The sequence below is a fragment of the Myxocyprinus asiaticus genome, chromosome 8, assembly GCF_019703515.2.
Source record: "Myxocyprinus asiaticus isolate MX2 ecotype Aquarium Trade chromosome 8, UBuf_Myxa_2, whole genome shotgun sequence".
NCBI classification, from domain to species: domain Eukaryota; kingdom Metazoa; phylum Chordata; class Actinopteri; order Cypriniformes; family Catostomidae; genus Myxocyprinus; species Myxocyprinus asiaticus.
In genome coordinates, this window is record NC_059351.1 from 49516610 (window position 1) to 49539537 (window position 22928).

Consider the following 22928-nt stretch of genomic DNA (forward strand, 5'->3'; position numbering starts at 1 on the left):
TTGATTAAGGCAAAGTTATGATGCCAGGCCGCTCAGATTGCAATGCCCTTTGGTACCATCAGTTGTGCAAACAATTACATTTCTCCTTTAACATACTGGTGTGTATTGTATACTGTACATTGTATGTTATTATTTGTATATTGTGTTGTGTGCAATTATATGTATATTAGATATGTAAATTGTGTTGTGTAAATCTGATGTGTATTGTACATTAGTATATGTCTCCTCACTGTCATGACTGCTATGTTGCTCGTAACTGCACCCAAGAATTTCCCCCACTGTTGCACTTGTGTATATGGTTGTGTGACAATTAAAGTGATTTGATTTGACATACAGTACATAAACCAGGAATCATTAGACAAAGATATTTGTTGGGGGGGGGGGGGGGGAGTCATGTGACAATCACATAAACTTATGTGCACACAGAGATATTGGGGGACAGGTGTCAAATAAAGGAAAACGTGTTTATTTGTATTTCAATTTGCTGTACAAATATTACATAATACAGTCACTCATTCCTACTCATCAAGAGCCACCTTCCTGCAGGGTTTATTTCCAACCCTGCTCTTACACACTCGACTTTAATTGGTCCAAGAACATTTAATTAAGAGTTGGAACTAAACTTTGCATTGGCTCTGAAGCAGGAATAAGTTGCCCTGCATTAACCTCAGACATTTTTAAGCAGATAGACAACCTAAACCTCTCCACAACACATTCTGTTATAATAGCTCACATACAATGCAGTCTTCTTTGAGTCTCTGCCAGAGAGAGGTCAGCGTGCCAGTGGTACAGACAGGCACTAAAAGTGCATATTAATAACAGCAAGCTTAGGTCTAAAGAGATTCTCACATCTACTAAACCTATGAGCTGCTGTTTGTTTTCCCTGCTCTTTTCTTGACACTAGGTGGCGTTATCTGCAGCGCTGAGAGTGTGTCTCTCTTCTCAATCTTTCTCAGCTGTTTCTTCTTCATTCTCTTTATCTTTGCAGTATTCTTAATCTGTGAGGAGCAAAGCAGTGAGTTACTAAGAAGGCACATAAGCAAAGAATAATGTCACTTAATAATAATAATACTGCAACTAAGTATGAGATTTCCAGATAGCATGTACAAAAGCAGAAATAGGCTCTGTTCCAAAATCCAGTGAGCTCATGGATGCCTGACACAAAAGCTGTTGGTAACAGGAATATACTGCCTTCTAAGATAAACCTTCTTAATAAAAAATGGCAATCAAATTAAGACTATTTACCCAATATCTGTGAACATTGTACTTTTTATGCTAAGGGTAGCACGTCATTAGCATAGCCACATGCTAATGGTAATCTCTTTTCGAATCGAGTTTCCTGTGCACTTCACATGAGTAGCGCCATTTGAGTTGCTGCTTATGAAGAGTGATCTAAATCGGTCACTAATGAGGTTCCATTTTAGTTAGGATTCTACCTTAGAAAGCAGTAAAAAGCAAGTTGCAATAGTTTGCGTTCCATCGCAATAAATTTACCATAGTTTTCCTATAGTAATATTGTAGTAACCATGTTTTGCTGCTTGAATTTTTGCGCCAGGATTGTCATAAATTCACTCAACAGCAATGTGAAAGACTGGTAGAGAGCATGAAAGCTATGATTGAAAATCAGGGTTATTCCACCAAATATTGATTTCTGAACTCTTCCTAAGTTAAAACATTAGTATTGTGTTGTTTATAAATGAATATGAACTTGTTTTCTTTGCATTATTTGAGGTCTGAAAACACAGCATCTTTTTTTGTTATTTTGACCAGTTGTCATTTTCTGCAAATAAATGCTCTAAATGACAATATTTTTATTTGGAATTTGGGAGAAATGTTGTCAGTACATTATAGAATTAAACAAAAATGTTCATTTTACTCAAACACATACCTATAAATAGTAAATCCAGAGAAACTGATAAATTTGCAGTGGTCTTTTAATTTTTTCCAGAGCTGTATATATTTCACCAGATGAGGTTTAAGGAGGAATAAGGTTTATTATTCACAAGATATGAAGCTGGAGACACAATGTATTTGCTAACGTTTCCATACAGTCACATTTTAATTTGCATGCCCACGCTTCAATTTGGAACTCCCGATCATCTTATCAAAATAAAAACAATATACACTGAAGTGAGAGAAAATATGGATGATAAGTCAGTGATAAAAGATTTAGATCCCCACGTGATTATTATTCACGAATAAAAAAAAATATTGAAATAAAAAAAAACTAATCAGCATCTATCGGCACAGATGTTTGAAAAAAACTGTTGGCACAGATCAATCGATAAAACCAATATATATCGGTTTACCTCTAAAAGTAACCATGTTTTTTTTTTTTCCCGAAAACCATGGTTTTAATACAGTATACTGTATCCATATAGTAACCATGGTTTTACTAGATTAACAATAGTTTGTTTGTGGTTACTATGTTTTACTACAAATACCATAGTTTGTTTTTTAAATCATAGGAATCACAATCTTTATTTTTATTACCATTGTTTTTGTTTTCTGTGTTATTACTATTGTGTCACTATGAATATCGTTAAAAAATGGTTACTGACAGTAGTAAAACCATGGTAAATTTATAAACTATTGCGAGGCCATGCAAAAATATTTCAGAAAAAACAAAAATAAATTGCTGCCCTGTCCTCTACGGGGCTCCCTACAATTCTGAAAGAAATGAGATATTTTGTATTTACCACTTGCACAATCTCCGCTTTTCTCTCATTTTCTGCTCGTCTTCGCAGATTTTCTGCTCTTCTCATCTTCTTGTCCTGCAAAAAAAGGACACTTTAGTTATCTGAACTACATGCCACACTGTGTGATTGTTGAAAAGTAGTCAATTCAACATTGATAAAAAAAAGCTTGCAGTTTGTAGGCACAAGCACACCTCTTTCTCTTTGGCCTTCTCGTCTTTGAGCTGCTGGTGGTACTGCTTCACCAGTTGTTTCTCTCTCTTGGCCTCCATTTTCTTTTCCCATGAAGTACGCAGAGGTTTGTCCCTCAACAGAGCAGAGAACCTAGAAAGCACAGCTACACATCAAGCACTGAACACGCAAACACATAACATCAGAGTAGAGGTCGACTGATAGTGGATTTTGCCGATCTCGATAACCAAGTTGGTGGAAAAGCCGATGACCGATTAATCAGCTGATAGTTTTTAAAATCTACTTATTGGATGTAAAAAAGAAAATAAAAAAAAAATAAAAAACTTTCCTTACTGTGGCACAGACAGAGGCTACAAGAGTCCAAAATAAGTTAAATCCCAGATGTGTGTTTGTTGTGCAACCAAAATCCCAATAATAACCAGAAGAAAATGAAGATTTGCTGCATAACACGAGACTTTTAATTATAAACAAACCCGAAATACACTGAGGACTCTTATTTTGAAATGTCTGTGCTTCCAGCTCATTCATACACACAAGGCAAACAAAACATGCACTCGTACAATTATCTACAATTTATTACAATAGAAGCACTTTAAAGTAAACATTGCAATATGGGCTACTGAATACTGTATGAGCAGTAATTCATCAACAGTAGATTATCAGCAACAGCTTGTCAATTGTCATGTTTTTGTTTTTAATAATATTTCACATTAATAGTAGTGAGTCCATAAACATTGATTGTGGCAGAGTCTTGGCTCCGTTACAATGCTTTATATGGAAATATTCACCAAATTAAGCTTTTTGTAGCCTATATATTCACCAGATGAAGGGTTTTGGCCACAGAGCAACCCGGAGGATTAATAATAATAATAATAAAAATCGGCAACTATCGCTGTCGTTTTTTGTTGCTAACCGATAGTTCTAAAAAAGCAACTATCGGCACCGATTAATCGGTAAAACCGATATATCGGTCGACCTATATCAGAGTGTTGATTAGACCCCACTTTTTAGCAAATTAGAAATGCTTACTGCATATCAATCATTTTGCATGTTGGGTTTGCTGACATTAGATTGACTGACGTGTCTTTGGGGGTGGGGTTTTGTGAAGAGGGCATGTGGTTGATGGAATTGAATATATATTTTAATCTATTTCTTAAATTATGGCCCGAGAACAGATTAGGATTAGTGAGTGATAATGCAATGCCATAATTTTGCCAAAATAAATAAATAAATAAAAATAAACTACATAAATGAAATGTAACATCTGTGTAATGGTTATGATATAATGGCATAATGGTTCAACTCCCATGAAGAATGTACATATAGAGCAAACGTAAAAAAACTCCAACAAGGTTAGGCCATCTGTCATCGACAAGAAAAACAAGCAATGCAAAAAACATTAGTCACCTTTGCTTGTTACGGTCTTTCCATACTCGTCCAGATTTGGGTTTCCCAAGAGGCACCATTTTACTTTTTATCTCACTGGATTCTGAGCGAGTCCTTTTTTTGGCCCTTTTCTTCTCAGGGTCAGTGGTACATGTAGACCCCGTCTTTCTGTTATTCGCCACGTTTACCAAGTTCTCCTTCTCACTGGTCTGATCTGAAACAATTAACTCTATTTGCTTTTCCTCTGTTGGTGCTGGTGCTGGTGCATCTGGGCCCACCGCTTCTGTCATTGCGCACTGATCAGTTGCATGTGCTGTAGATTCATCGGCAGGTTTTCCGGACGGTGATTCCCTGCTCTCTGCAGGATCCTCTCGGATAACAGACTTTCTGGTGCGACGGACGGGAGTTTTGGTCGTCGGTGCGCCGGAGTCCAGCAGCGCCGTGGGCGCTTGAAGTCTGCGGCCGCTCCGTGTGCGACTTATCACGGGAGGATCCTCTTCGGTATCGGGACCTTCTGGCTTTATAACACCATCTCCACTGTCTGTATGTATTTCCTTGTTTCTGGACACTGACATCATTAGCGTTTTATCGGTCAATTCAAAAGAAAAATAATTACACAATATCGGGTTTAATAAAATCCACACATGTGAACAAACACGCGTATTCCCCGTTTCCTCAAGAGGCGAAGAAGAAGATTCATCATTATTATAGGAAGTGGCGGCACCTAGTGGTGGGGAGACGCAGCAACCGTAATATAACCAGTCACGAGAAATTTAACCAGTTCATTGATTCATTGCAAAATGATTCACTGTTCGAAGAACTCGAAACACAGCGGAACACAATAGTTAAAAAAAATGCTGCCATCATGTATTTTCTTTTAAAATCAAATTGCAATATCCTCCAACAACTTAAATAAATATCACAGGTTCAATACAAGTTAAGCCAAAGTATTTGTAGCAAGTCAGTCCACTCGGCAGCCATCTTTGGAACGCACTCGCGAGGCTATTTCCAGTCACGCCAGTGCAGCTCCTATCTACTTGAATGGAGAAAGACCAAAATCTCAAAAACGGTTGGTCAAGATTATGATCAAAGAACATTTTTCAAATCAGCAGTCGAAGCTGACGACAACTGGTCTCAAAAACTTTGCTTCTTTACCTCATATTACGCTAAAACACGCAATTTTCCCGGCTTGTATAGCTAATGCGCATGCACGTTGTCGAGATGATTGACAGGCGATGTCTGTATCTAAAAGGTGATTGGCTCTTTTAACTGTAAGGCGGGACTTCCTTTCTACGTCCGTTGCCCGTTATGCGCTAGACTAGAGCTTGTTGGTTGTGCGTTCCAATTTCTCCCATTCATTTTAATAGAAGTGGCCCGTCTCTGCTAAAATCATCTCTGATTAAGCGCAATCGACAGCATATGTGGCATAACGTTGATTCCCACAAAAAGTAATTATAATAAATAAATAAAAAATAAAATAAAAAATCGAGGTTACAGTGAGGCACTTACAATGGAAGTGAATGGGGCCAATTTTTGGAGTGTTTAAAGGCAGAAATTTTAAGCTTATAATTTCATAAAAGCACTAACATTAACTCTTCTGTGAAAATGCATGTATTATTTGAGCTGTATAGTTGTTTAAATCCTCATTTTACGGTTTTAGGGTTACTTGGCATTACATTGTCATGGCAACGAAGTTGTAAAATGGGCCGTAACTTAATAAATATAGCTACATAAATTTGCAATATTTGAAACATAATTAAATATTAGATCAAATTGCCTCAAAATGAACCTTTAGACATTATACACAATGATCACATGGAAAATGACAATTTTGCAGTCCATGGTGACAAACAGGTGTTTAGGAAAGTAATGTGGTAGTTTTTGTCGCTACTTATTATTTTGGGAGCAAGTAAAATCAATGGAGCCTTCAGCCCCGTTGTACCCTAAACTTACTGAACTAGTGTACTTATTTAAAGTGTTTAAAACTGACTCGAGATCAGATAACATGACATTTGACGCTGGTTGCCGGACTCACTTTGGAGCCTCGTTTGCTGCCTGAAGAAGTCGCACAACTTGACCAGTTTGATTCGAGCTCCGAAGCATTGATTCAAAAGATTCATGAGGGTTTCGATGCTTTGCGAACCGAGTCTGCTCATCACAACATCTGACTTCCGCACCGCGTTTGCCGATTCAAGCGCACCATGGCTCTCGGTGTCCGGCTGCTGCCGCTTCTGCTCCAGACCATTCTTCCGATAACGGCAAGTATTTACTTTGTCTAATTGTTTCAAAAGAATCGTTTACGTCAAATGAATGCTTTGCTTACAGCGTGCAGATGTTTTCTCCAATCACTTGTTTATCATACTTGGAATAGTGACTTGTTGACTGAAAATGTTATTGATCCAAATGCACCATCTCAGATTACTATCACAGTTTTCAGTATAGTGCAATTCATTGTTTATGGACGAATGTTATCACGTAAATAGACTCGGTTCCTCTTTTGGTGTTATAATGTAATATAATAATAGACTGTGAACACGGATCTCTCATCCAGAATAGTGCGTGTACACTGATGATTCTTGCGTCTTGTGACATGTCATGTGAGCATGACAATCATCATATATATACATTTACATGACACTGAAAATTATTTAGAGCTGTAATTAAGCTTGCATTCAGTGCATGGATGATTATTGACATGCATAATCATCCATGCACTGAATAAAAGCAAGATACTGCATAAGAAGTCCATATAAAGAAAGAACAGAAAGAATACATTTTTCTGGGATAGTTCACCCAAAAATGAAAATTCTCTCATCATTTTCTCACCCTCATGCCATCCCAGATGTGCATGACTTTCTTTCTTCAGCAGAACACAAATGAAAATGTTTTGGAAAATTTCTCAGCTTTGTAGGTTCTCACAATACAAGTGAATGGTGACCAGAACTTTGAAGCTCCAAAAATCACATAAAGGCAGCTTAAAATCTGTTTCTCATCCACATCTATCATATCGCTTCTGAAGACATGGATTAAACCACTGGAGTCACATTTATGCTGCCTTTATGTGCTTTTTGGAGCTTCAAAGTTCTGGTCACCATTCACTTGCATTGTGAGAACCTACAAAGCTGAGATGTTTTTTCTAAAAATCTTTGTGTTCTACAGAGGAAAGAACATTAAACACATTTGGGATGGCATGAGGGGGAGTAAATGATTTTTTGGGGGGAACTATTTCTTTAACTCTGAAACAAGTTGTTCTTGTATTAAAGCTCTCTCTATCCTCATTCTTCTGCAGCTCGCCACAACTCCCAGTTTCACCGTGGATTATCGTCAAAACTGCTTCCTTAAAGATGGAGAGCCATTTCGCTACATATCCGGCAGCATCCACTACAGCAGAATTCCCAGAGTGTATTGGAAGGACAGACTACTTAAGATGTACATGGCTGGTTTGAACGCCATCCAGACGTAAGATGAGCACTGTGTGGATAACGGACAACTCAGGTTTGGAATTTTAGCTGTGTAGAAAACAAGAAAGTAAACAAAATTCACAACTTCATCCTAGATATGTACCTTGGAACTTCCACGAGCCGGTGCCCGGTCAGTATGACTTCAGCGGAGACCGGGATCTGGAGCACTTCCTACAGCTGTGTCAAGACATCGGCCTGCTGGTCATCATGAGACCAGGCCCTTACATCTGTGCAGAGTGGGATATGGTGAGAGAGAGAGAGAGCTATAAATCAGGGTACTCTATATAATGAGCAAGGAAATGTATTGAAAATAATGTGTAAATGTAAGTGTAAATTTGCTGACCTCAGCTTACTCAATATTTCTTGTTGCAGGGAGGCTTACCTGCCTGGTTGCTAAAAAAGAAAGATATTGTTCTACGATCATCTGATCCAGGTAATAGCGTGAGTTACTGATTAACCCCTGAAATCACCTGAATATGTGATAGAAAGAGTGAATCGTACAGCCTTTGACATAAAAACTCTTGTTCTAGACTACATTGCAGCAGTGGATAAGTGGATGGGGAAGTTGTTGCCCATAATTAATCGTTACCTGTACCAGAACGGAGGACCCATCATTACTGTGCAAGTAAGAGAACTGTATAACAATCACAGTGATGAACTTGAAACGTGCACAAATGTAGAGAAAAATCAAATGTATTTAGAACAGAGCTGGATGATATATCGAATATTTATATTATATCCGTAATGACTTTGCAGGCAATATAAAACTAACACCAGTGATGATTTTAATATGCTATTTATTTAATGTTAACTAGTCTACTGGATAATGCAGTAGCACATTTAACAGTAATTCCAGTGATAGATTTTAGTAGAAAAGAAGCCAGTTTTATTTGCACAACTTGTATTTGTATACTAATTATAATATTATTTATTAACTTTTAGAGTTTTATTATACAATAGTAATATATATTCAGTTGTGCCCTCGTGCTTTTATTTTGGCGGTCGAAACACTCCAGGAAGTCCTGTTGAGTGTATGTAGCCTGTAGTTCACAGTCATTTAATACGCTTCTTATCTGAAATCTGGTGCATGTTATTAGCAAACCGAACTATTGAGCATCTAAGATGTTGTTGTGCACATGCATATTCTGTATTTACTTATTAAATGCAGCCTTTTGCGATTCGTTTGTCTTCAAGTGACTTTGAATAAAATGCACAACTCATATGGACTTCTATAATGTTGCTTTTATTGTTCTTTTATGGCTTGACAGTAACGATCAAGACAACCCACAGTATCTCAATTGGATCGGGAACTATTTTTTCTAGTTTTTCTCTACTCTAAACTATTTATGTGGCTAAATATAGCTCTTTTGATGCGTAAAACATGGCCGCTAGTCCAATTTGTCAGTGAATAATTCGGTTCTTTTAAACAAATTAGTGGAAACAGGTCGCAAATTGGTCTACATTATTCTTTGGCAAATCGGTCTGAATCAAAATGATTTTTTTTACATTTGTATCCAGTAATCACACACTCTGGGAAAGATAGTGGAAAAGTTATGAAAATGTGTTGGTCAAAAAGGGCAGGAACCCTGTTCTTTGTCTCACACTTCACGAGTATCAGAGCATTAAGACAGATGTTTTAATAGTGTCTCTAATTTAAACTTTAATTTCAAAAATGACACTGATGGTCTTTGAATCAGTTCAAATTGTCAGTTTCAATGAATTAATTAAACTCTAATTCAACAATATATTTGCGTCATCACACAAAAATCTGTAATTATAAATGTAGGTAAATATTGCCATTTATTACAATGTATTGTTATATTGGTGCATATATGTAAATGTAAATATCAAGATAATTTTATTCCAAACTTGTCTCGTAGAATAAATGTTACTATTTTTGCAAACAGACGTTTACGTGCTGGGTTATAAGAACTATAACAACTGTGTGTTTTATTCACGTTCACACAACTCATGACTTACACGCACACTTTTACTCTAATGCATTATTTGAAAAATTATACATTTTAATGCTTGCATTACAGACCCACCTACATTTACACATTTATTCCAACTGGATTAGTTTGCACGGTAGCTCACCTGATAGAGTGATTTTATTTTTTTGATTTTTCTCCCCTTTTCTCCCCAATTTGGAATGCCCAATTCCCAATGCACTCTTAAGTCCTCGTGGCGGCGTAGTGACTCGCCTCAATCCGGGTGGCGGAGGACGAATCTTAGTTGCCTCCACATCTGAGACTGTAAATCTGCGCATCTTATCACGTGACTTGTTGAGTGCATTACCGCGGAGACATAGCACGTGTGGAGGCTTCACGCTATTCTCTGCGGCATCCACGCACAACTCACCACGTGTCCCACCGAGAGCGAGAACTACATTATAGCGACCACGAGGAGGTTACCCCATGTGACTCTACCCTTCCGAGCAACCGGGCCAATTTGGTTGCTTAAGAAGCCTGACTGGAGTCACTCAGCACACCCTGGATTCGAACTTGCAACTGCAGGGGTGGTAGTCAGCGTCTTTACTCTTAGGGCCCCCCCGATAGAGTGTTGGACTCGGAAGTCCGCGGTTCAAGCCCAGCCAAGCATACAAGCGGATCCGTGAGATGAAAGTGTCATAGAAGCGATCCGAAATGATGTGGTTACTTCAGAAAATGTGCTTTTGGACACTATCAGTTAGGTTTAGGTGTTGTTTTAGGGTAAGGATGTCTGTTTTATTTCCCTCTCATTTGATCTTTGATCACTGTTGGTTAGGTTTAGGTTAAAGTTATGTAGGTAACTACATTTTGCTCCCCCTGCTGGACATTTCACTGGGAAACTACAGCGAAATGTGTAATAAGGCACATAATTTCGTTTTGCAATAATGTGGCCACGGTTACATAATGTTGATGAGATCAGGGTGTTTTATAAGCTATAGGGCCCAGCCCTAATTGTGATTGAGTTTCACACTTTATTTTTTTTTCTCTTAACTAAAAATACATCTACTCATAGTTATGAATATGACTGGATGGGATGCATCGAATTAAGATTTTTTTCCTCATACGCAGGTAGAGAATGAATATGGCAGTTACTTTGCATGTGATTATAACTACATGCGGAATCTTTCCAAACTATTTCGCTCTCATCTGGGAGAAGAGGTGGTTCTGTTCACCACTGATGGAGCAGGTGTGGGCTATCTGAAGTGTGGATCCCTCCAGGGCATCTATGCCACCGTTGACTTCGGTCCAGGTCTGTGCATACAAATGGAATGGCTCACCTTTCTTAAACTTTTCTTAAAGTGTTAGGGTGCTTTTAGAAGCAAGTTGAAAGATTTTTTGAATATAAACCTTAATAGTGTGGATAATCACATGATGGTTTGGATGGCTACAAAAGGCGTTATTTGAGATTTGGTTATCTCTTTTTCATCCTATTTAAATAAAATAAGAAAGTCACAAATTGAAGAACTAGAACAAATTTGTCTCTCCCAAGAGTTAGTGTTGAAAAAGAAATCTCAAGATCTGTTGAAAATGCATTGAAGAGCTCCAGGTCCAAGCTAAATGATCTGCTTCGAAGAAAAGCTGAATTTATTATGCATAGAGTTCGGCAGAATTATTACTATAACGGTCCAAGACCTAGCAAGTTACTGGCATTACAACTTAGACGAAGTGAATCCAGGGCTTTTATCGACACTATTCATTCTCCTACAAAAGTACTAGTAACCAATCCTAGAGAAATTAATAACACCTTCGCAGATCATTTTAAAGATCTTTATCAGCCAGAGGACAACACGGACGTGGTTGAGTGTCATACATTTTTACACGACATAGATCTACCACAATTAATGCTAAGTGAATCCGAGCAATTGAGCCAACCTATAACACTCGAAGAACTGTATACAGCATTAAAAACGGTAAAGAAGGGGAAAGCACCTGGGCCAGATGGGATCCCACCAGAATTAATCCTACATTTTTGGGACATACTAGGACCAATTATGCACGCCGCGATAAATACAGCAATTCTAAAGGGAAAATTCGAAAAACAAATGAATACAGCTCTAATATCTTTAATACCAAAAAAAGACAAGGACCATACAAAATGATCAAATTTTAGACCAATTTCATTGATAAATTCAGATTTTAAAATATACGCCAGGATTTTAGCCCTACGTATTGAAAAACATATCTGTAAATTAATTCATAGTGACCAATCTGGCTTTATTCCACATCGTTTAGCTGCAGACAATATACGCTGTTTGCTACATGTAATCAGTGAATGCAAAGATAAAAATTTCCCTTGTGTAGTTTTATCCTTAGATGCAGACAAAGCTTCTGACAGATTAAATTGGGATTATTTATGGAGGGTGCTACAAAAATTGGGGTTTGGTGAGAAATTCATTAAAATGGTACGAATTATTTATGATAATCCATCAGCAATCATAGCAACAAACGGCTTACACTCCCAACCTTTTGATATTCTGAGAGGAACAAGGCAAGGATGCCCCCTTTCACCAATGTTATTTGCACTATCCCTCGAACCTCTAGCGCAAAAAATAAGACAAGAACAGATCTGTTCCATTTCAATAAAGGGTACCCAAAATGCAATATCTCTCTACGCAGATGACATTTTATTGTATTTTACAGATTTCGGCTCAATTCTAAATATATTAGGGACATTTAATAGTTTCAGGAAATTCTCTGGCTACAAGGTCAATTGGTCCAAATCATCTCTTCTACCATTAAATAAAAAAGCTTGGAGTATTCAGATACAATCAGCTATTCCAATTACAAATTGGATAACCTTTCCTGGGGATTGATATACAATCTTCTCTAAAGATATTGTATATATAAACTATGAGAAAATCTTTCAAAAGCTAAAAAAAGACATTGTTAGATGGAGAACACTTCCTGCTTCGCTACAATCCAGAGTCTCGACTGTGAAAATGAATATATTACCTCGGGTAAATTTTCTCAGTACCATGATCCCTTTGCCACTCCTCTCAAAATGGTAGAAAAGACTTGACTCTTTAATCCGCACCTTCCTTTGGAATGGAAAACAACCCAAGTTAAAATTGGCTACGCTGCAGTGTGCTAAAATGGAGGGAGGTCTCTCCCTTCCTAATTTTGAGTTATATCACAAAGCATTTCAGCTATGTACCGCCAAGACATGGTTTGAGTCTTTGGTTTCCACACCTTGTAAAGAAATAGAAGAAGCAATTGTCAGACCAAGTAGACTTGAGGATATACTTTTTTCTGGACTTCTTTAAAGCATTGCAAACAATCTTTTGGCCCTATTGTGACATACACTATCAGCACTTTCAGAGCAGTGAAGAAACTCTTAGGTTATGACAACAAATGGCACCTACAGACTCCTTTATGGCGCAACGGGAATATTAAACGTGTTCGCATCAGAACAGAGGTCAAAGCGGGGAATAAGGACTCTTGCTGATATATGGGATGATAATGGTATGCTCTGTTTCCAAAATATTGTTGCAACTTATAATGTGCCTGCGTCATCCTTCTTTTTGTTCCTGCAATTGCAATCAGCCCTCAGAGCATATGGAGTCCCATATGGAACAGCTCTCGAAACGCACCCAATCTACGGCTGGCTCTTTAATCCCTCACAACGAATAGCGTCAGCTGTCTATCCTTACCTTCTTGAAGTTAAACAAAAGTGACTACCACTGTGCACAATCTGGGAAAAGGAGCTATCTGTAGATCAAATTGATTTGGAGACGGTATGGAGTAATATTTTCTGTGCATCAAAAAATCCGAACCACCAATTAATTCATTTTAAATTTTGCCACAGGTTGTACTGGACACCAAAGAAGTGTTTCCACATTAAATTATCTCCAACTCCCCACTGTAGTTTTTGTCCTTACCAACAAGTGGGAACATTTATGCATATGGTGTGGGAATGTGAGAAGGTTTATGAGTTCTGGGAGAAGATTTCATCTACATTGTCTGATATGATAGGAAAACAAATCCCAACACAACCAGCTGCTCAACTTATTAATGACGATTCAAATTTAGGTTTAACAGAGAGACAAAGGAAGATTTGGCTAGCAGGTCTAACATCTGCCAAAAAGATAATTGCGCAAAGATGGCTTCCTCCTCATATTCTGTCTGTGTGACACTGGTTACTTCAGTTTCTTGACATAATAATGCTGGAACTTTCAACAATCAGAATAAATAAGGCCAGAGCTTGAACTCTTGAGGCATGGAAAGCTGCTGCAGATGAACTGACAGAAAGGCTTCAAGATGGTAGAAATTGGATATAATTTGGACTGATGGAATGGAGGGTCAGTTTTTTGTTATGTTTCATGTGAAGAATCTGGGCAATCTGTAATTGACCTTCTTTATATAAAACCAATAAAAAACAGTTGATCACAAAAAAAAAAAAAAAAAAGTGTTAGGGTGCTTACACATACAGATTGTTTGACAGAGAGGAGCATGTAAGATTCAGTTTACCCAGTATTTTGTAGCTTTACTCTAACATTGAACCTTCTGTAACATAAGTAAAGTGAACTGTACTGTTTTCAAATAGGTTCAAATGTAACAGCTGCTTTTGAAGCACAGAGACATGCAGAGCCACATGGCCCCTTGGTAAGAACCAAAAAAACCTTCTCACCAATAATTATTAATATGAAGAAACTGGTATTATGTAGGATACAGGTGCATGATTTTTCACATAGGTAAAAATGTTTTCTAACAAGGATGGATGTGTTTTATGGTTATGGTAATAAATGGTTATGTAATAGTAATAAAGCCCATTTGGTTTTCAGGTGAACTCAGAGTTCTACACGGGCTGGTTGGATCACTGGGGCCAGAGACACTCTGTTGTGCCCACAGCGGCTGTGATCAAGACCCTCAATGAAATACTGGAAATGGGAGCCAATGTCAACTTGTGAGCTGACCGCCCATTACAACTGACATGTTTAATAATGAGATATCCATTTTGCATTTGAAAACTGACTATTTTAAAGAATTTATAGAATTCTTTCATTCTGTCATTTTTATTTAAAAATGTTTTTATCCCTACACCAAGACAAAATTTCCAGTTGTGACTCCTCCTAAAGCTTTAAAGCTACATCCACCAAATTTGGCACAGACCTTCAGTCTGTTCTCACTCGGGTTGCCATGACTTTTCTAACTGATCCGACTTAAGGCTTTCGCACACCGGACGAGAAGCGCCACGCCACGTTGCGGCTAGGACACGGCACAGATATCAAACACAGGGCACGTCAATGCGGTTCAGTTTGCAGACAGTACGCACAAAAGTTGCTAAGGTTTTTCCTTTCTTCAAGAATGAACTATGCTAGAGTAAATAATTTATTTCCTCTGATAATGATTTGGGTTGAATTAATGGAAAATATGCTAGTTGCGCACCGTGGCGCAGCAGAAATTTGAGCAACCTCTGGAGTCGTAGCTGGGTGCCGCCGACAGACGCTGAGCGGCTGCGGTGGTGTGCATACCTTCATTGAAAACAGTTATTTCGAATATTTAGAATGCGCCATGTCGTCTGCCAGACGCGTCCGGTGTGCGACCCCCTTTACAATTGTCCCGTAATGGATTATCAAAAATCCAAAGAATCCTATAGATTTACATTGATGAAATGTTCAAACAGGCCAAAGAATGTTTGTGATCTATCTATTTATTTACCTATCTATCTATCTATATATCTTGACAAACTGTACCTATCTAGTTGCTTTTGTTATTTTTTTTTTTTTTTTTTCAAGATACTTATTCATTGGTGGAACCAACTTTGGCTATTGGAATGGTAGGTCTTCTGGATTTTTCTCAATAGACATACACGCATCATGTGTCCTGATCAGTGTTTGTCTATATATATATATGTATATATACTATATGTATATAATGTGTGGGTGTGTGTATTGCATCATAGGCGCCAACTCGCCTTTCGCTCCTCAGCCAACCAGCTATGACTATGACGCCCCACTTACAGAAGCTGGAGATCTCACGGACAAGTATTTCGCCATAAGAGATGTCATTAAAATGGTAAAGAAAATAAAATTTTTTGTTATTCCTTAAAGATGCTGAGGAACTTTACTTATGATGAAGAAATGCAATGGCTGTAATGACGAATTTATTTGATTGGTTGTTTTTTGGCAAACAGTACAAAAACATTCCAGAAGGGCTAGTGCCTCCATCAACACCAAAATTTGCTTATGGACCAGTGCAAATGAAAAAGGTAAATTCATTTTTGCCTGAGAAATAAACCCTTATTTACTCCACAAAATACGTTTTAGATTTTGATCTAGTTTGTCCATATACAGTAACATCTCTGTATTTTTTCTAAATAAGGACTAATAATTGTGGATGTTTATTAATGTCCTCTTTGCGTTTACAGATACAGACAGTGTTGGAGTCTTTGGATATATTATCTTCCTCTGGCCCCGTTAAAACTGTATATCCACTTACATTTACTGAAATGAATCAGGTATGCCAGTATTTCTTTTTAACTGTTAATCAGTAAATGTGAATCTATCCATCTGTCTGTCTATCTATCTGTCTGTCTGTCCGTCCCTCCATCTGTCAGTCTGTATGTCTGTCTGTCTGTATGTCTGTCTATCATTCTGTCTGTCTGTCTATAGTTCTATCTGTCATTCTATCTTTTGTTTTGTCTGTCTGACATTCTGTTTATCATTCTTTCTGTCTCTGTCTTTCTGTCTGTCTATCCATCTGTCGGTCTGTCGTTCTATTTATCATTCTCTGTCTATCTGTCTATTTATCGTTCTGTCTGCCTGTCTATCTGTTGTTCTGTCTTTCTGTCTGTCATTCTGTGTATCTACCTATCTGTCTGTCTGTCCATCGTTCTGTCTGTCTGTCTATCTATCTATCTGTCTGTCAGTCTATATATTGTTCTTTCTATCTGTCTGCCTATCATTCTGTTTGTCTGTCTGTCTGTCTGTCTATCATTCTGACTGTCTATCTATCGTTCTGTCTGTCTGTCTATTGTTGTGTCTGTCTGTCGTTCTATCTGTCAGTCTGTCTGTTGTTCTATCTATCATTCTGTATGTGTCTGTCTGACTATCTGTCTGTCTATCTATCTATCTATCTATCAATCTATCATCTATCTGTTGTTCTTTCTATCATTCTGTCTGTCTGTCTATCTATCATCTATCTGTTGTTCTTTCTATCGTTCTGTCTGTCTGTCGTTCTATCTATCTATCAGTCTGTCTGTATGTCTGTCTGTCTGTCGTTCTATCTTTCTGTCTGTCTGTCTATCTAGCTATCTATCTATCTATCTGTCGTTCTTTCTATCGTTCTGTCTGTCTGTCGTTCTATCTATCTATCAGTCTGTCTGTCTGTCTATCGTTCAGTCTGTCTGTCTGTCTATCTATCTATCTATCTGTCGTTCTTTCTATTGTTCTGTCTGTCATTCTATCTATCTATCGGTCTGTCTGTATGTCTGTCTGTCTATCATTCTATCTTTCTGTCTGTCTATCTATCTATCTGTCATTCTTTCTATCGTTCTGTCTGTCGTTCTATCTATCTATCAGTCTGTCTGTATGCCTGTCTGTCTATTGTTCAATCTTTCTGTCTGGCTGTCTATCTATCTATCTATCTATCTATCTATCTGTCGTTCTTTCTATTGTTCTGTTTGTCGTTCTATCTATCTGTCTATCTATCTATCTGTCGTTCTTTCTATCGTTCTGTCTGTCGTTCTATCTATCTGTCAGTCTGTCTGTATGTCTGTCTGTCTGTCTATCATTCTATCTTTGTCTGTCTGTCTGTCTATCTATCTATCTATCTGTTGTTCTTTCTATCATTCTGTCTGTCGTTCTATCTATCTATCAGTCTGTCTGTATGTCTGTCTGTCTATCGTTCTATCTTTCTGTCTGTCTGTCTATCTATCTATCTATCTGATGTTCTTTCTATCGTTCTGTCTGTCTGTCGTTCTGTCTATCTATCAGTCTGTCTGTATGTCTGTCTGTCTATCTATCTATCTATCTATCTATCTGTCATTCTTTCTATTGTTCTGTCTGTCGTTCTATCTATCTGTCTATCTATCTGTCGTTCTTTCTATCATTCTGTCTGTCGTTCTATCTATCAGTCTGTCTGTATGTCTGTCTGTCTGTCTATTGTTCTATCTTTCTGTCTGTCTGTCTGTCTATCTATCTATCTATCTGTTGTTCTTTCTATCATTCTGTCTGTCGTTCTATCTATCTATCAGTCTGTCTGTATGTCTGTCTGTCTATCGTTCTATCTTTCTGTCTGTCTGTCTATCTATCTATCTGATGTTCTTTCTATTGTTCTGTCTGTCTGTATGTCTGTCTGTCTATCATTCTATCATTCTGTCTGTCTGTCGTTCTATCTGTCAGTCTGTCTGTCTGTCGTTCTATCTGTCGTTCTGTCTGTCTATCTGTCATTCTGTCTGTCTGTCGTTCTAGCTGTCTATCTATCTGTCGTTCTTTCTATCATTCTGTCTGTCTGTCGTTCTATATATCTATCAGTCTCTGTCTGTCTATCTGTCTATCTATCTGTCGTTCTTTCTATCATTCTGTCTGTCTGTCATTCTGTCTGTCTACCTGTCTGTCTTTCTGTCTGTAAGGCCTTTATAACTATCAAACTTCAAAGCTTTTTAAACTTGTATGTTTTGTCAGCATTCAAAGTTTCTCTAAACGAACTTCCCTTTTCTCATTATTTAGACGTTCCTTGTCTCTGCAGATTTTTGTTTATTATGAAAAAGAAATTCTGTGATTATGCATGTCTTATTATATTGTCAGGCCTTCGGCTTCATGCTGTATCAGACTGTGCTACCTGTAGACTGTTTGAAGCCCACCCCGCTGTCATCCCCTCTTAACGGAGTCCACGATCGAGCATACATATCCATCGATGGCGTAAGCAGCACTGTTTTGCTCCTCTCGGTTCATTATGTTTTATTCCTGCTCATCAAGTTCCTCCATCATAATAGATGTCATAGTGAAACAGGTCTCCAACAATGCATCTGTTTTACTTTAAAATATTTAACCAGTTTAATGTACCCTGATTAATCAAAGATTTAAAGGGAAAAACAAATTCCTGTGCAACTTCAATCATTTGATTGTTCAGATTGCTGCTGGTATTTTGGAGAGGAACAAGGTGCTCACAATCAATGTAACAGGGAAAGCAGGGAGTCGTGTGGACATCCTAGTGGAGAACATGGGCAGAATCAACTATGGCAGAGAAATAAATGACTTCAAGGCAAGGAAGAGGATATTCATTTTGTTTTTTTTTAAATAAACATAGCCTTCTTACTAGAGGTGAGCAGTATGAACAAAATCTTATATGACACAATGAGTAGTTTCATATCATGGTAATGTCAGATATCGTCATGATATTTGTTGGAAATTCAACAACCACTAAAAATGGTTTGTATTTTAATAACCATGCTTTAATTCCTATTATTGGATAATCCAGTGAAATCAATACTTGACAATTGAATGTTTTTTTTTTTTCTAATTTATCATCACAATCCTTTAAAGTGGGACATGGTGAACATGTTGTCTTCTATCCAGTGTTTCTTGATTGTACCTTTTTTCTGTCTCTTTCTTGTGTAGGGTCTGGTGTATAATCTGACTCTTGGTGCTGATGTACTGGGTAACTGGACTGTATTCGCTCTGAGTATAGACGAAGCAGTGAGTCAGGGGCTGCTGACGGCATACAGCAGATCTGTCTCCACCTCCAGCTTCACCACATCACTACCTCCTGCTCTCTCACCTCCAACATTTTACTCTGGCAGCTTCAACATCCCTGACGGCATTCCAGATCTCCCTCAGGACACATACATTCAGTTCTCCAACTGGAGAAAGGTAGGAACCTAGATTGATCTAGCCATTCACAAATGTTAAATCATCAGAAACCCAACAGATGTACAATATGCTGGTCAAAACATAAGAGGTCATATCATTCCCTGAGGTCTACTTATAATATGAATATTTTTTTAAAAATGCAAAAACGGTCATAATTTAGTTTTGCATGACCATTCCACCCTAACTGACCCTGTAAACCGCTTCTTCATAGCTTTCCTCCGCTCACACACAGGCTGCGGGTTTGCAGTCGGGTACAAAGTGGTGCTGCTTCATCCTTCAACATCAGCCTTATTGAAATGTCTGTTACAGCGTGGCACATTAAAAAAAAAAGACAATCTGTGCTGAAATGTGCCACATAAACAGACTGAAAGGGTCTAGGATCTTGCTAAAAATAAACTTCAGCCACTAAGCAAAGCTGCAGGTGCTATGCACACCAAGGAACAACAAAAGGATGATGAACGTTCCTTAATTTCACTCTTTAAGTTATTTCTTCTGGTGTTTAATAATAATAGTATCTAGGGGGCCTGGGTAGCTCAGCGAGTATTGATGCTGACTACCACCCCTGGAATCACGAGGTCTCCTAAGCAACCAAATTGGCCCAGTTGCTAGGGAGGGTAGAGTCACATGGAGTAACCTCCTCGTGGTCGCGATTACTGGTTCTTGCTCTCAGTGGGGCGCGTGGTAAATTGTGCGTGGATCGTGGAGAGTAGCATGAGCCTCCACGTGCTGTGAGTCTCCGCGGTGTCATGAGCAATGCGGTAAGATGCGCAGATTGACTGTTTCAGAAGCGGAGGCAACTGAGACTTGTCCTCCACCACCAGGATTGAGATGAGTAACCGCGCCACCATGAGGACCTACTAAGTAGTGGGAATTGGGCATTCCAAATTGGGAGAAAAATTTCCCAGATTTTTGGGGAAAAATTTTTAAATAATAATAATAATAGTATCTATTATTCTTATAACAGATACTATTAGATACTAGATACTATTTGATACTAGAATAATAGTAAATGTCTGTTAATATCTATTATTCTATAATAGGAATAATAGTATCTGTCCTACCTCATTATTACCTCGCAGTGACCGAATACCGTAAAAGCACCATTAACATGTAAATGTCGGTTGTAATGTGTTAAAAAGTTATTTATTCGCCTGACATCTGACAGTTGCAGAAGTTCATAACGAGCCATTTTTCCAACTTAGTTTCAATAAATAGTCTTTTTGGACTATACAGTTTTGACTTAAGAAAGTTACAGTGTGTTTTTATAGTACAAAAGATCATGGCAACGAATTACCCCTTTAAAGGATGAAGTTAAAGAAATAGTTCACCCAAAAGTTAAAATTCTCTCATCATTTACTCACCCTCATGCCATTCCAGATGTGGATGACTTTCTTTCTTCTGCTGAACACAAACACAATTTTTTAGAAAATCATCTCAGCTCTGTTGGTTCTCACAATGCAACTGAATGGTAGCCAGAACTTTTAAGCTCCAAAAAGCACATAAAGGCAGCAGAAAAGTAATCCATATGACTTGATAAGTGTGGGTGAGAAACAGATCAATATTTAAGTCCTATTTTATTATAAATTCTCCCTGCCCAGTAGAGGGCGATATGCACATAGAATGCGAATCGACAAAAACACAAGAAGAAGAATGTGAATGTGGAGATTGATAGTATAAATGGACTTAAATATTTATCTGTTTCTCAACCACACTTATTATATCGCTTCTGATGACCAAATTCAATCACTGGAGTCGTATGGATTACTTTTATGCTGCCTTTATGTGCTTTTTGGAGCTTCAGTTTTGGTCACCATTCATTTGCATTGTATGGACCTTCAGAGCTGAAATATTCTTCTAAAAATCTTCATTTGTGTTCTGCAGAAGAAAGAAAGTCATACACATCTGGGATGGCATAAGGGTATAAAAGTTGAAAGTATTTTTATTTTTAGGTGAACTATCCCTTTAAATGAATCTTTAGAATTTAATTTGTTGTTTTGAAGAAAAAATATAAATTCCAATTCAAGGAAAATGAACTAACTTTATTACCACCAAGTCTGTAAAATTGTCACTATATTTCACTCTTCTTTACAGGGTCAGGTGTGGATTAACGGTTTTAACTTGGGTCGATACTGGCCGTCCCGTGGGCCGCAGGTGACCCTGTTTGTCCCAGCCTACCTGCTCAGCACCTCCGTCCAAAACAACATAACTGTTCTGGAGTTGGAGTCAGCGCCCTGTTCTCCAGGTCCCTGCACAGTGGAGTTCACCGACACTCCGATTATAAATGCCACTGTGAGGTCAACCAGCCAATACATAAGACGACTATTCAACAAACAAGATCTCTTATGAGTTTACTTACTGCTCTTATGAAATCTGACAGTAATTTGTTTGTTACGCACATAACACTGATTTGAAAGAATCCAAAGGATGTAATACATGAAGCAATGGAAGTGACAATTCAGCAGCTTTCCACACTGATCGGGGACTTATAGGGATAAAATTAATGAACACTATGAATGTACTGTAATATCACAGATATTCTCAGGTTTTAAAAAAATGCTGCTTGGGAAATGAGCTCTGATTTAATTTGAGATTACCACTCAAAATGAATTTAATGCAATAGCTCACTTAAAAATGAAAATGATGTTATCAATTACTACATGAATTATGACTTTTACATTCATTGCCCAATGCAGATTTTGTTTAGAGTTCATTGTAGTCTATCTACAATTATCGGCACTATTTTAAATCACAATGGAAATCGTTGTTTTTATTTTGTGTGCAGGCAGTGTTTAATCTAATATTGCCTTTTGTTCAGAATTAGAGGCTTGGGTGTACAGCAGGACTGTTTATTTTTGCACACTGTGTAGCCTATGTTGTCTAATACACTATATCACACTGAAATTATAAACCGTTTTATGTATCCATGTTGTTTCATTTTAAATGCCATCCAGGAACAATAGTTGCGTTTCAATAAAACAACTGCACTGTTTTATTCACTGTGTTTTTGTCGCTATGTGAGACGTATCTACTTTTTGGAAATACCTTTTCTCTCTGTAACATAAAAAAAAAAAATCCTTGAGTTGTCTTACAAGTGGGTGTCAACTTGCTAGTAATTAATATATATATATATATATATATATACTGTATATTCACATTAATAACGTGAAAAATTACTATTACAATTTGAAAAAAATGTTCAGAACTTCTTAAACTACTTCAAAGATTTCTCATCAAAAAATCCTCCACGTGCAGCAATGACAGCTTTGCAGATACTTGTTATTCTAGCTGTCAGTTTGTCCAGATACTCGGGTGACATTTCTCCCCACACTTCCTGTCTTGTCGGGCACTTCTCACGCACCTTACAGTCTAGCTGGGCAGTGGTGGCTTGGC

General features: G+C 37.8%; 2 protein-coding genes across 2 annotated transcripts; one reads left to right on the forward strand and one right to left on the reverse strand.

Annotated features, from left to right (window-relative positions):
- Nucleotides 1-445: 445 nt before the first annotated feature.
- LOC127445037 (coiled-coil domain-containing protein 86-like) lies at nt 446-4969 on the reverse strand. Its single transcript, XM_051704770.1, has 4 exons — nt 4296-4969; nt 2891-3020; nt 2700-2774; nt 446-998 (listed from the first exon to the last, which is right to left on the reverse strand). The coding sequence occupies exons 1-4, from the start codon at nt 4850-4852 to the stop codon at nt 861-863; spliced, it is 900 nt and encodes a 299-aa protein (XP_051560730.1). The 5' UTR covers nt 4853-4969; the 3' UTR covers nt 446-860.
- Nucleotides 4970-6417: 1448 nt separating this feature from the next.
- On the forward strand, nt 6418-22530 carry glb1 (galactosidase, beta 1). The gene is made up of 16 exons (XM_051704741.1): nt 6418-6532; nt 7564-7733; nt 7831-7981; nt 8108-8168; nt 8266-8360; nt 10795-10975; nt 14270-14328; nt 14508-14629; nt 15462-15502; nt 15629-15741; nt 15860-15934; nt 16094-16183; nt 18474-18587; nt 18799-18930; nt 19287-19538; nt 21630-22530. The coding sequence occupies exons 1-16, from the start codon at nt 6476-6478 to the stop codon at nt 21882-21884; spliced, it is 1968 nt and encodes a 655-aa protein (XP_051560701.1). The 5' UTR covers nt 6418-6475; the 3' UTR covers nt 21885-22530.
- The last annotated feature ends 398 nt before the right edge of the window (nt 22531-22928 follow it).

Bases quoted from the DNA above. Each gene is read 5' to 3' on its own strand.
- LOC127445037 (XM_051704770.1), bottom strand. From the start codon at position 4,852: ATGATGTCAGTGTCCAGAAACAAGGAAATACATACAGACAGTGGAGAT. The intron at 3,021-4,295 runs GTGACTAATGTT...TGTGCTTTCTAG, and splicing joins AAAGACCGTAACAAGCAAAG to GTTCTCTGCTCTGTTGAGGG. The intron at 2,775-2,890 runs GTGTGCTTGTGC...CTTTTTTTGCAG, and splicing joins AGAAGGCCAAAGAGAAAGAG to GACAAGAAGATGAGAAGAGC.
- glb1 (XM_051704741.1), top strand. From the start codon at position 6,476: ATGGCTCTCGGTGTCCGGCTGCTGCCGCTTCTGCTCCAGACCATTCTT. The intron at 8,361-10,794 runs GTAAGAGAACTG...CCTCATACGCAG, and splicing joins GACCCATCATTACTGTGCAA to GTAGAGAATGAATATGGCAG. The intron at 18,588-18,798 runs GTAAGCAGCACT...TTGATTGTTCAG, and splicing joins CATACATATCCATCGATGGC to ATTGCTGCTGGTATTTTGGA.